Raw genomic sequence first — 14,884 nt, 5'->3', positions numbered from 1 at the left:
ACCCAATATCAAAATCCCGGAATCATGGGACAAAAGCCGGACCTGAAGGTCATGGAAAAAGGATGGGGAATCGTTGTTATGGCCATATACTCCTACAAAAGTGACTTTGTGCCCCAGTAACGAGCCAGTGACAAGTAGCGTACGTCCATCTGGATCAACCACTCTATTTTGCAATGCAAAGGGGATTCGCTTGTGTATCAATATCGCTACTCCCCGGGCATATAATTGGAGAAGTATCTGTGGGTGCCCCAGCCCCTGACCATGGAAGCGTGGTCTGACTCGAACAGATGCGTTTCCTGAAGAAACACTAGATCAGCGTGGTGCCTAACAACATAATTAAGGACTTGTCTGCGCTTCTTGTTATCGTTTAGCCCCCTGACATTCCATGATATCTTAGTAAGCCCGGAAGGACCGGGCTGCTGTCCCAACTTTACCATAGTGAAGGTGGTAACCCTCTGTATTGCAATGCACTTCCAACACTCGCCGCAAGCTCGCACCACAACCAATATTCCAGCAAAAATCGCAAAATCCAAACAACCAACCCCCCCTCCACCAACCACCCAGCCTCCCAAGCCACATAAGAGGCAAACCCTTCCCCCACAAACGAAATATCTGCGCAATGAACATAATACACTCAGTTCAAGAACCAAACAAGCACAGAATAGTAAGAACATATCAACTAGGAGCAAAGTGGTATACACCATAGGACGTGGCAACGCCACGCCAATCGGGCATTAGAAAAATTGCAATTGTATGTAGGAAAAAGCAAACCTAAGGAGTGAACGTGCATGAATACAATGCAGCAGAGTTGTACAAATCAAAAAACGGAAGGATTCAGCCGGTCCCCGTTTGAGAGAAAAGTTCAACACTGTCCTGCGAGGCACCGAGGGATGGGGCAGATGGGAGCAGCACCACTGGTGACCCAGAACGATTTTTCTTATAGGTCTGGCAAAACTCCTGTGCCTCCGTTGGAGTGTCAAATATGCAAGGCTTACCGTCCACATCCACTCTCAATCTGGCAGGATACAACATGCCATACCGGAGACCCAGATTTCTTAGAGTGGCCTTGACTCCATTGTACTTGCGCCTCGCCTCCTGAACCATAACGGTGAAGTCCGGGAAAAAGGCCAGTTTGTTTCCCTGCCAGCTGACGTCGCCCGCGTCGCGGGCCGATTTCAAAGCTGCGTCTCTGTCCCTGAAGTTCATAAGCCGGGCAATAATGGGCCACGGGGGAGGCCCGGCCGAGGTCGAGGACCAAGCGATCTGAGAGCACACTCGACCACAAAGCCCTTCGTGAAGGTCTCCCTGCCGAACAGTTCAGTAAGCAGCTGTTCCACAAAGGTGTCCATAAGCCCCGTCGTCTCCGGTACACCAATGATGCGGATATTATTTCGGCGACTACGAGCTTCTAAATCCTCATTTTTGATAACCACTTCCTTGAGGATTGTTTCCATTCTGTCAAGCTGTTTCAAGGATGTCGACGCGCCGTCCTCAATGTCCGATACCCTTGCCTCCACCACGTCTAGTCGGCGGTCGTGCACTTGGATCTTGGTGCCCATGTCCGCCAGCTTCTTGTCCAAGTCATCGAATCAACCATCAAGTGCCTTAAAACCCGCCCGCATCTCCGCCAGCATGGCTGTGGGCAGGGAGGAGGCATCGCCGGATTCATCCTGACCCGCGGCCCCATCAGGTGATTCTTCGGGAGCTTCGGACGAAGCTCCAGCCACTTTATCAAACTGCAGCTTGCTCTGTTTAGCGTCTTTCTTCACCATCATGAAATAAGGAGAAAACAGCGTGAGTGTGAAGAGAGCCAGGCAGCGGGACTCGCAAGGACCAGGAGGTAGCAGGGTAATAGGTAGGCATGCAAATGGCGCTCGAAAGGCTCGCCAAACAGGGAACACCAACAATCCCAACGCAACTCCAGTAGCAGAGGCTCAGAAGAGAAAAAAAATAGCCTTCGGCGACCAGTCAGGCCCCGCCAGCAGGATGGAGTCATAGCGGGCAGTCGGAACTTAGCAGGTGGAGCCCCAAGTAGCCCACAGATCACCAGGACTCAACCATCCGGAACAGGGGTCCAGCGCAATGTAGGGAGAACAATGTGTAGCACCAGCGTGCGGGCGATTTACAAGGAATGAGGCGCTGGTTTCCAACGTCGCCCCGCAGGAGCTAATGTTAATAGCAAGCACCAGATGCAAATACCATAGCGAGGGCCCAAAGCCAGCAACAGCTGGAAAATCACGATGCCAGGATTGCCGGGGGAAAGGCAGGGCAGCCCTGCGCTACAGCATCCACTCCATATCAGGCCAGCCAGTAGATGAGGGGGCCTGGGGGGAGCCAGCACACACGACGGTGTCCGGCACCATCACAGCTTCAGCGTTGCGATCTGGGGCCCTCCCCACTAGCCCACCATGCCCCCAGCCAAGATCCGTAATTGAGGCCCCGGCGTGAACGCGGCCCGAAGGCCTATCAAGCCCTAGGAGCCTCGCGCAGCAAAAGGGACCCGGACAGGACCACAGCAGGGGGGCAGAGGGGAGAAGGTCCTATGGCAAAGAGCGATGAGGGGGAGCACCGGGCAGCGCCAGAACCCCGCAGAACCCACCACTCACCGCACCCGCCATAGCTGCGTCATCCACCAGGGGAAGCTGCGAGGCCGGACCGGCTCGGAGCGAAGATCTACCGGGCGCCGCTCACAGGGGCCCTAGCCAGTCGTGCTGGATACTGGCATGTTCTCCACGATCTCCGGGGGCCGCCTGGCAGCGTCTGCTGTCCGTGCAGTGTTCCTACATGTGCCAAGAAGGAGTTAGTAAGGCCCGATCGGCGGAGCTTCAGTCGGAAGCGGCCATCTTGAGTTGCGACATTTGACCGCTTTCGACCTTCCACTTGCAGTCTGCATTGTTATCTTGGAAGTCAGGCATCCCTCCACCAAGACGGTATAGGCCCTGCCACTGGAGCAAGTTTGTGGCTTGGTGTACAGAAAAGCAAGTTGACCTTCTTTCTGCTCCCCTTTCTCTGGTCTTTCTATTTCTTTTTCGTTTTCCCAGCAGGGATCTGCGTTAGACACCTTAAATGGCTACCTTTCTACCATCTCAGCGTTTCTGCGTTTGCTAGACCAGTTATCCCTCTTCAAAACCTCTGTTGTGAATTGATTTTTCAAAGGTCTTTAACACAAGTTTCCACCTTCTCCCTTTATCATGCCGCAGTTGGACCTTAATCTAGTACTCGCATTTCTGATGGGCGCTCCTTTTGAACCACTACACAACTGTCCTCTCAGGTTCTTTACCATCAAGATGGCCTTCCTAGTGGCAGTAACATCTGCCAGAGAGTCAGTGAGCTCCAGGTCTTGTCATCTAAGCTTCCATACTGAACCATCTTCCCAGACAAGCTGGTTCTTCGCCCTAAAGCTTCCTTTTTGTTGAAAAGTTGTGGCTCCCTTCCATGTACGTCAGTCCATCACACTGCCTACCTTTGATGCTCCACCACATCTCTCTCAGGAGAAGCAACTCCATTGACTGGCCCCAGAAAGAGTGTTGTTATTCTACCCTGACTGCCAAAAAGAGATCCGGTGGACGACCAACTCTTTATGGGGTATGTTGGACCCAAAAAGGAGAAGGCTCTGCAGAAACAGACCATCTCCCAATGAGTCGTGCTTATCATTACAGCCTGCTACCCATTAGCCAAGAAGGAACCCTCTGAGGTTTTGCATGCTCATTCCATCAGAGCTAAGGCTGCAACCACTGTGTTAGCATGCGAAGTTCCAGTCCTGGACATTTGCCAAGCAGCAACATGGGGTTCCTGCACACGTTCACCAAGCACTGCTGCCTGGGCAGTCCGGTGCGGCAGTCAGGCATTTTGCCCATTCAGTCTTGCACAACTCTTTAGTGTGAGGCTGTTTAGCAGACCCACCTCCATGGAGGCATTGCTTTGGTATCTATTCCAAGGTACAGAATCTGCGGCTAGAAATCTCGATCAGATGAAAAAGTTACTTACCTTTGGTGACTCCTTATCTCATGTTTGTAGTGGACGGACAACACTACCAATTCAAGGTACTCCCTTTCGGAGTCCCCACAGCAGCCTAGCAGTAGTTGCAGCTCACCTCAGAAAACAACACAGTCACGTCTTCCCATATTTGGACGACTGGCTCATAAAAGCCTGCTCATACAGTCAGTGTGTACATCACTCACACCACAATTCAACTACTCCACGACTTGCAGTTTACTTTAAACCACGCAAAGTCCCATCTACAACAATTCCTTTTACAACAGTACCTCGGTGCCACAGTAGACACATCAAAAGCACTTGCATATCCCAGTCGAGCCATGATAGCAACCATGCAAACCCTTATAACCAAATTTCAGCATCAACACTCACTTCCAGCTCAAGTGTTCATGCAGCTCATAGGGATGATGGCCTCTTGCATATTCATAGCACCTCACGCAAGACTCCAGATGTGTCCTCTCCAAGAGTGCTTAGCACGTCAGTGGAACCAGGCTCAAGGTCAGCTAACAGATCTGGTGTTGGTGGGCGGCGGCCCTCATCGCTCTCTGCAGTGGTGGAACACCAAAAACCTTTCCAAGGGGGAACCGTTCCTGGAGCCGGTTTCACAGATTGTGTTAACAGTGGACGCATCGCTTTCCCGCTGGTGAGCTCATCTATTACATCACACCAAGCAGGGCAGGTGGACTCCTCAAAAAAAGTTACTCCACATCAACCACCTGAAGTTACTAGCAATTTTCCGAGCCCTAAAGGCATTCCAAAAACTAATATTGTGCAAGGCTGTCCTAGTCCGCACGGACAACATGACAGCTATGTACTACATACAGAAACAAGGCGGACACATTCCTTACAGCTCTCCCAATTAGCACAAAGCACATGGAGATGGGCTATACCTCAGAACGTTCTTCTCATAGCCCAACATGTCCCCGGAGTCCAGAACAACATAGCCGATCTGTTAAGTCGTCAAACGCACAAGATTCACGAGTGGGAACTTCATCCGCAAGTTCTTCAACCATTTTTCCAAATGTGGAACCAACCAGACATAGACCTCTTCGCCACACACGAAAACGCCAAATGCCCAAGCTTCACCGCCAGATATCCACACCCATCCAACATTCACTGACCCTCGTCCTAGTTGCTCCAACATGGGCCAGACAACCGTGGTACACCACATTACTGGAACTGTCCATAGTTCTGCACCAAAAACGACACCTCTCCCCACGCCTCCTAACCCAGAACCATGGAGAGATCAGACACCCGGACCCAGCTCAGCTCAACCTTGCAATCTGGCTCCTGAGGTCTTAGAATTCGGTTACCTTAACCTTCCCCCTGACTGTATGGACGTTATTAAAGAGGCTAGACATCCCACCACTAGAGCCTGCTATGCAGCCAAGTGGAAACGATTTGTCATATATTGTCATAACAACACCATCAATCCCCTAGATGTGTCTATCCAACACATCATAGGTTACCTACTGCATCTCCAAAAGGGTAACTTAGCCTATACATCTATTAGGTTACACCTTGTTGCCATAGCAGCCTATTTACAAAATAGACAGCACTCATCACTTTTCAGAGTACCTGCCATCAAAGCATTTATGGAAGGACTCAAAGAATAATTCCTCCCAGGGTACCACCCTCACCTGTGTGGAATTTAAACATTGTCCTCAAAAGACTAATGGGTCCTCCCTTTGAACCTCTACACAAATGTGAGCTCCAGTTTCTAACTTGGAAAGTTGCTTTCCTATTGCCCATCACTTCTCTTAGAAGAGTTAGTGAGCTGCATGCACTAATTATTCAGGAACCTTTCTTACAAATCCATCACAATAAGGTTGTTCTCAGAACCAACCCGACATTCCTCCCTAAGGTTATTTCTCCCTTCCACCTCAATCAGTCTGTAGAGTTGCCAGTGTTCTTCTCGCAACCACAGACTGTCGCAGAAAGAGCTCTTCATACTCTAGATGTTAAAAGAGCATTGCTTTATTACATTGAAAGAACACAGCCTTTTCATAAGACCAAACAACTTTTTGTATCTTTCTCCCCACCACATAAGGGCAACCCCATATCAAAATCTGGGATAGCCAGGTGGATTGTTAAATGCATACAAATTTACTATCACAAAGCAAAACGTACCTTATCTGTTCCTCCTAAAGCCCTCTCTACAAGAAAGATAGGGGCTTCAATGGCTTTTTTAGGAACATTCCCTTAGATGACATCTGCAAAGCAGCTACATGGTCTACACCACACACATTTACAAAGCACTATTGTGTAGATGTGCAAACAAAACAACAACAAGCTAGTGTGAGCCAGGCTGTACTCAAAACACTATTTCAAACTACTGCAACAGATACTGGTGGTCGCCACTATGGAGGGGTACTACTATACAAACTATGCATAGTGTGTGATCTGCAGCTCATATGCCTCGAACGGAAAATGCTACTTACCAGTATGAATCTGTTCTTGGCTTGTAGAGCTGCAGATCCACACGCGCCCACACGCCTCCCCGGCTACCTTTATCTGTTCCAGTATTATCTTATTAAGATAGGGGCTTCAATGGCTTTTTTAGGAACATTCCCTTAGATGACATCTGCAAAGCAGCTACATGGTCTACACCACACACATTTAGAAAGCACTATTGTGTAGATGTGCAAACGAAACAACAACAAGCTAGTGTGAGCCAGGCTGTACTCAAAACACTATTTCAAACTACTGCAACAGATACTGGTGGTCGCCGCTATGGAGGGGTACTACTATACAAACTATGCATAGTGTGTGATCTGCAGCTCATATGCCTCGAACGGAAAATGCTACTTACCAGTATGAATCTGTTCTTGGCTTGTAGAGCTGCAGATCCACACACGCCCACCCGCCTCCCCGGCTACCTTTATCTGTTCCAGTATTATCTTATTAAGATACAGCATACATGGGCATATTTTCTGTTTCTTACAAAACTCCATCATTTCCCTGCTGGCGAAAAAACAATCTGAGCATGGAGCCGATGCCCATGCGCACTATGATCCAAAGGAGAGTTGCCTATCTTGTGACTATCAAAGACTTTTCCAAAGACAAAAACAAGTGCAAACACCAACACCAGATGGCGATCTATGCATAGCGTGTGGATCGCCAGCTCTACATGCCAAGAACAGATGCATACTGGTAAGTAGCATTTTCCTTCTAGGGTCAAGGCTGTTTCCCTTTCAGGGCTCTAGTTTTCTACACCAGTGGTCAGTGTTCTTTGTGGTGCCGCACTCCTGCTGTGGAAAGTTATGAAAAGAAATTAACGTCAGCACGCTTGAGTAGTGCCTTTATATGCACCACACACATGACTTCCAGCATGAATGACACCACTTGGAGATGAACAACGCCAGGGGTACTGCTCACGATGAATTTCCAGATCCAGTCTGATACATGGGCATAATTCTAAGGTAAGGAATCTGCGGCTAGACAGTCTCTACAAGATAAGGCGCTATCGAAGGTAAGTAACTTGTTCTTTAATTGTGTAGGGTTGTTATTCATTTGCGTCTGTCATTCTCCCCACAAGGGAATTGAACTTGGGTCTTCCCATTATTTTCTTTAAAATGGGATCTCTGTAATATGAGTTCCAGGTGGGTGGGTGAATTTATTACAAAGATTGTTTAAGTGGCTCACAGGGGACTCTATATCATCTCAACAAATGAATTGCAAAACCTTTTTCATATGCCTTTTTTGTAGTATGCAGTGGAGCAAGTGCTGAAGGAGGAGCCTCTAGACCCACACAATGTGGCTCTGACTGGTGGGTCCCATGGTGGATTTTTGGTTTGTCACCTAGTTGGGCAATACCCTGAAATGTACAAAGCCTGTGCCGCCAGGAATCCAGTTGTAAACCTGGCATCTATGATGGGATCAACTGATATCCCTGACTGGTAAGTGCGGATTTCCGTATTGGTACTTTACTATAGCTTAAGGTTGTAGTTTGCCCTTCTCCTAGACAATGTCTGCTTGTGAATTTAAGGTCGCTAATTGACAGTGCAGAAAAGGTAGTTCAGGATATTAAAGTTTACCTTTGAGATCCTTTTCTCATATTGCAGATTTCACATCACAAGAGAAGGCATGAAGATAATCCCTGACAACAAAAAAATACAGTTGTGGAGGACTCTGTCATTAAAGCCCATCACACATGCCAGAGAACCCCTTACAGTAATCACAGTTGGTAAACCCCTCATGCCCTCTTTAATCAAAATCATGTTTGTAACCTTCCTCTGTATTTCTTTGTATCTTAGCATTTTCTGTATATTTTTTATTTTAGTTTTTAGTGCCCCATTGGGACTGAAATTTTCAGCCATAACTGGTTTGTCCTAAATAAATTGCTGCTGGTTTTTTCCACAGTTGAGTTTCGATCTCAGTATAGGTTTTCTGTGCAATGTTTCAAAAAGGGACCCAAGAATACATAAGATGAGCCCCGCCAGTTTTAACCACTCACTCGTAGACAGCACTTGCCTTGGGCGGTGTCTCCCGACCGGAGCCACGCTGCCACATCTGTTGCGCATTCCCTCTGGTTCTTTTGCTCTTGGCTGGTGGTCGAGTCCTCTCCTTTGGTCCTGGGCTCCTCTCCTACAATGCTCACTCAGTCTGTCGAACCGCTCTCAGTTCCCACGTTGCCTCTGTCTGGCGTCGTCAATCCTCTCCCGTTGTCTCCGTCTTCTTATCCTCGACTCCTCACTATCCTCAGATCTTCCTCCGCTGACGCTCTCTCTCCCCTCCTCGCAATTCCGACGTCCTCTTTTTTCGACCCGTGTACATCTGCTTCCGGGTCAGGGAGTGCTAGAACTCATATTGTTCATGCCACCAGGTCACCATTCTCTCGATAGTTCCGTCTTCCCGCCACAGCACTCCACAACCAGGCCTGGACGTTCGGTCCATAAAGACATCTGCCAACGGGACAGGAAGTCAGCAGGTCCCTGCAGACTTCCTGTGACCTGGAAGGAGAATGGTTGTAAGGCCAAAAACCAACATAATATGCAAGAATTAGAGCCAGATGTAGGAGCCCTAATAACGGTCGGAAACGGCCGATTTTGGCCGTTTCCTACCTGTATTAGGGTTTTCAGATATAGGGGGCTGAAAATTACAGAATCGGTATATTTACCGATTCGGTAAAATTACCGATTCGGTAAATTACCGAATCGGTAAATATACCGATTCTGTAATTCCAAATGTAGGTGGCACAGTTTCAGTGCCACAGGCCCTTAAGAGTCGGTATTTTACCACACAATCCTATTGTGTGGTAAAATACCGAATTCAGGTGTGCATGCACATCTGTGCATGCACACCTGTGCAATGTGACACACAGACATGCCCTTAGGGCATGTATGTGTGCCACATGTCACACAGGCCTGTACTTGGGGTGCTAGAGGGTGTCAAAGTGACACCCCCTGCACCCTTGCAGGATTCGGTATTTACCGATTCTGTAAATACAGAATCGGTATTTCCCATTGATTCCTATGGGCTTCAAAGCTTCAAACTCTTAAATACCGAATCAGTAAAATTCGGTATTTAAGAGTAGGTAAATCGGAATTACCTACATCTAGCCCTTAGTCTCCTTCTGTCTAGCCAACGAAATAAAGGGGGCTTGATCAGTGTACACCAAAAAGGAACGCCCCAACAAATGGTACCGGCAGGCCTCCATGGCCCACTTGATCACCAGGCATTCCTTCTCACTAATGGGGTATCGAGATTCCCTAGGCAACAGCTTCCTACTGAGATAGACAATAGGGTGCACTGCCCTGGCATAGATCAGCCACCCCTCTAGCTGGGTGCACTGTGCCAGTGGTGAGGGTACAGGTGTATGAGCCCTGTCCCCCTACAGTGTCTAAGCCAATTCTTAGACATTGTAAGTGCAGTAATACCATTATGAGTATATGGTGCTGGGAGTTTGTCATTACGAACTCCACAGTACCATAATGGCATTACTTAAAACTGAGAAGTTTGGTATCAAACTTCTCAGCAAATTAAATCTACACTGATGCCAGTGTGGGATTTAATGAAAAATACACACAGAGGGCATCTTAAAGATGCCCCCTGAAAAATGACCTAACACTAGTGTCCAGGCTGAGTGGCTGCTTTCCAGCTGTCACCACCAGACATGTTTATGGACCCCTGGGTTGAGAGCTTGCTGCTCTCTGGGATCTGAAACAAAGTGAGGAAGGGAGGTGTGCCCACCTTTGAAAACCCCACACCTCAGGTGGGGGAGGCAAGGTGAAGCACAATTCTCAGTCCCGCCATCTTTAAGATGGGGGGGGCCAGCCAACCAGAGTGAGGCATATGCACCCTCCCACTACAGGGTAGAATAATAGGGGTGTACCCACCCCAAGGAAGGGACCCATTGGCCTCAGCCTTTCACTGACCTGTAACACCCCTAAATCGATTATTTAGGGACACCCCTGAACCTTGCCTCCTCAGACAAGCAACAGCCAAGAAGAAAAGAAGGCCCAAACAGCCGTGCCGAAACTATGAGGAGGAGGGTGCCCACTGACTTAGACTCAGCCTTACCGGCCTGTCCCCACCTCGATCCTGCAGATGCGAAACTCCGGTGTGTCCTGCAGCCAGCAACCTCAAGAACCCCGAGGACCTGCCCTGCCTTCCAAAGAAAAGACTAGGGGCCAGATGTAGGAGGGCAAATACCGGTCGGTAACGGCCGAATTCGGCCGTTACCGACCGGTATTTAGGATTCGGCATGTAGGGGCCATCATTTTACAGAATCGGGAAATTTACAGATTCTGTAAATTTACCAATTCTGTAAAATACCGAATCGGTAATTTTACCGATTCGGTAAATCCACATGTAGGTGTCACTCCTAAGAGTGCCACAGGCCCTCACGAGTCGGTATTTTACCACCCAATCCTATTGGGTGGTAAAATACCGAATTCAGGTGTGCATGCACATCTGTGCATGCACACCTGTGCCATGTGACACACAGACATGCCCATAGGGCATGCATGTGTGCCACACGTTTCACGTGCATGTATTCCGGGTGCTAGAGGGTGTCAAAGTGACACCCCCTGCACCCTTGCAGGATGCGGTATTTACAGATTCGGTAAATACCGAATCGGTATTGCCCATTGATTCCTATGGGCTTCAAGGCCCATAGGAATCAATGGGCAATACCGATTCGGTATTTAACGAATCGGTAAATACCGATTGTTACCGATTCGGTAATTGAAAAATAAAATTTTCCTACATCTCCCAACTTCTAATTTACCGATTCATAAATACTGAATCGGTAAAATTCGGTATTTATGAATCGGTAAATAAGAATTACCTGTAGGTGTCCAAATACCGGTCGGAAACGGACGAAAATACCGATTTTCGGCCGTTTCCGACCGGTATTTGGACATTGGTATGTAGGGCTTTGAAAAACATACAGATTCGGTAATTTTACCGAATCGGTAATTTTACCAACTCGGTAAAATTACCGATTCTGTAAAAATTACAGAATCTGTAAATTTTACCGATTCGGTAAATTTACCGATCGGTAAAATTACCAAATCTGTATTTTCCTATGTAGGTAGCACTTTTTACATTGCAACAGGGCCTTTAGGATTCGTTATTTACCATGCAATACAATTGCATGGTAAATTACGAATTCTTGTGTACATGCACATCTGTGCATGTACACCTGTGCCATGTGGCACACAGACATGCCCTAAGGGCATGTATGTGTGCCACATGGCGCACAAGCCAGTTACGGTGGTGCAACAGGGTGTCAAAGTGACACCCTGTCCCCCTTTGCAATTCGGTATTTTTACCGATTCGGTAAATACCGAATCGGTATTTGCTATTAAATCCTATGGGCTGCAAGGCCCATAGGATTCTATAGCAAATACCGATTTGGTATTTACAGAATCTGTAAATACCGAATCTTACCGAATCGGTAAAAATTACAGATTTTTTATCTACATCTGAGTTACCGATTCATAAATACCGAATCGGTAAAATTCGGTATTTATGAATCGGTAATTTAGATTTACCTACATCTAGCCCTTTGTCTCCAGTGAACACCGGATTTGTTCACCCACAGACTCCAGCTTTGGCCAAATCCACGCGTCTGCACCACTCTGCACCCGTCGCCCTCGGCCCGGGTTCGAGTGGCCCAACACCATGAGGAGGTCTCCCCGGTGATTCTGACCCGAGATCTGGTGATCTCTGACTTGCTTCGAATCTCCCAGCAAAGCCTGCAGCCTCTTTCTGCAGGATCCCCCCCTCTGACCGGAGCTGGTAAAAGAAATGCCTAAAGACACCCCTGCATACGAAGCCCCACTGCCTTGGGTGGCCCAACCGACGGTGTCCCAGCATCCCAACTTACCTCTCCAACTGGTGGTCACCTCCCGAAGATCTTCATCCCCGAGCCTGCAGTCTTTGTTGAAACAGGAGAATCCCCTTTGCAATCAACAGGGCACCCAATGCCAAACCTGCACCCTGCACCCAACCGCCACTGGGGGTGCACTGTTTGTGCTAAACCGGATCCCCCTTTGCCCTGAGCCTAACACCAGGAGCTTTGCTACCACAACCTAGTGGCCTGCTCGTAAGCAGCCACCAACTATAGCCCCGCTATCCCCCATTGGATAACATTGGGCCTCAGCACTCTGCAGCTGGCCGCACTAGTGCCGTTGAGGGTGTAACAAGAGTGCATCCTTGACCCTGGGAGAACCCTTGTTCTAACCCCAGAAACTCAACCCCAAAGACCGAGTACTTACCAGGTATCCGTTAACTTAATTTCTCTCCATAGTAACCTATTGACTGTGTTTCTCTGAAAAATGTTCTAAGTGTGGAGTTGATTTGTGTGGAAACCTCAAAAATTACAATTGTGCAAAACTGATTTTACTTTACTTTTCTCTAGGAAATGTCCCAGTGTGATATCTAGACACATCACTCTGGGTAGAAAAGGTAACTTAAAAAGTAATCGAAAAAGTAACAAAAAAGTAATCTGTACCGTAATTTCAATTCCCTGACTTACCTGTATTTCAAACAACTGCATTTGAACTTGCATTCACTTGTAAACACTCCATAATATTTTGCAAAGCATTTATGTTCGAGGCATGTGAGCTGTAGATCACATGCTTTGCATATTCCTGCCATCTAGTGTTGGGTCCGGATGTTTGCAAGTTGTTTTTCTTCAAAGAAGTCTTTCCAGTCACAAGGTAGGTGACTCCTCCCTTCGGGGATAGTGCGCATGGGCATCAACTCCATTGTTAGATTGTTTTTTTCTGCCATCGGGTTAGAATGTGAATTACTGCGCTCCGGTTCGACACCTTTTCTCAGGTTTCCCTCGGTGTGCAATACACTCACCCTCGACAGTATTCTTTTCAATTGTGTATTACATTCTTCGTGTTTCGTATTGACTAAATCCCTCTTTCAATCGGGTAGCTTGTGGAAATCCGTTAGGCCTACCTTCATCTGTCCGCCTCACAGTAGGTGGAACAGACTCCATTTAAATTCTGCCCTCTTATCTCTGGAGCACAGAAAACAGGACTAAGACGCGTGTAAGGCTTTCTGATCAAAGAAGACGCTTTGCGACCATCAGACTCGACGCCACCATATGCAGAGCCAACACACAGGGTCCATTCCGGACCTCTTCGGAGAAGATTAGTAACAAGAGTCCGGGGATGCCATGGGAGCCGAAGAAGAATAAGAGCCTGTCTCCATCTCCGAATACGGCTCTGATGGAGACGAAGACATCCTACAAGGGCAGCGTACTGTGAGTACTGATCCTCCCTTGCCCCAAAGTCCAGCTAGGCTCCAAAAAGAATGCTCTGGTCCAAACCCGCCTGCGGGCCATGGTCGGTACCGAAACGATATTTCAGACTTCTGGCTTGGCACAGAAACACACCCCAAAGCCTTCCGGCTCCGAACTGAGTAGTTCGAAATCTGGTACCGAGCCAAAACCTTCGAGATCTAACTCATGGCTCAGCTCCACCCCCTTTGAAGCCGAAAAGGTCTTGGGATACGAAATCCTCTGCATCGAAAACACTGGCACTGAATCCTTCGGCTCCGAAACAAACAGAAGTGCCGATTCCATCAAAAGGCCAACGTTTCGATGTTCCGCCATCAAAACCGGATCCGAAACATAGAGAAATCTGCATTCATCCCACAACTGGACATATTACTACTAAAGTGACAATCAAACATAAACCTGACAGTGAAGAAGCTTACCACATTCCTTTAAAACGGAAAAATATGGGTAGTAACCCTTCTCCGCCTCCTCCTCCTCCATCACCTCCTTCTCCTGAGTCTCAACCATTGCTAATTTCACCTGCTGACTCACCACCACCTTATACACCTGATGATCAGGATGGTGAGATGAGGATGGGGCTGGGAACAATGATCCAACACCACCAGACCTCTGGAAACTATTTTTCCCATAGGTAACGATACTGATCTATACCCTACTAAACCTTCTCCACCAGACGACAGTGTAGGATATATAGAATTATTAAATAGAGCTGCTAATTACCATGGGGTCCAGTTACATAAGGAATCCCTAGAAGAAGATTTCCTTTTCGAAACACTTAGTAGTTCCCAAAAATCCTCACACACTTCCTATGCTCAAGGGTATGCTTAGACATGTGGATGACATTTTTAATGATCCTGTGCGGGCACAAATTCTCACCCCTAGAGCAGACAAGAAATATAAATCTGCACCATCAGATCAAGCTTACATCAAGCAGCAGTTACCATTAGATTCTTTAGTAGTTTCTAATGCACGAAAAAGGGCCAATTTCCAAAGTCAGGAGATGCTCCATTCCCAGAAAATGAGTCTAAGTTAATAGACGCCTCGGGAAAAAGAATAGCCTCCCAAGCTGCAAACTTCTGGCGCATTTCCAATACCCAAGCACTTTTAGCGTGCTCCAATTTCTGC

At 47.8% G+C, this 14,884-nt stretch overlaps 1 protein-coding gene across 1 annotated transcript in view; it reads left to right on the top strand.

Annotated features, from left to right (window-relative positions):
* LOC144783082 (acylamino-acid-releasing enzyme-like) overlaps window positions 1-14,884 on the top strand; it is a 716,578-nt gene that overhangs the window by 652,475 nt on the left and 49,219 nt on the right. The window contains exon 21 of the mRNA XM_078662245.1: window positions 7,705-7,895. Within this exon, the coding sequence (XP_078518371.1) occupies window positions 7,705-7,895 (191 nt within the window). The remainder of the gene's footprint in view (window positions 1-7,704; window positions 7,896-14,884) is intronic.

The sequence above is a fragment of the Lissotriton helveticus genome, chromosome 9 (genome assembly GCF_964261635.1).
Source record: "Lissotriton helveticus chromosome 9, aLisHel1.1, whole genome shotgun sequence".
Classification (NCBI taxonomy): Eukaryota; Metazoa; Chordata; class Amphibia; order Caudata; family Salamandridae; genus Lissotriton; species Lissotriton helveticus.
Note: the sequence above shows the minus strand (reverse complement) of the source record. Positions and strands in the feature narration are given on the sequence as shown.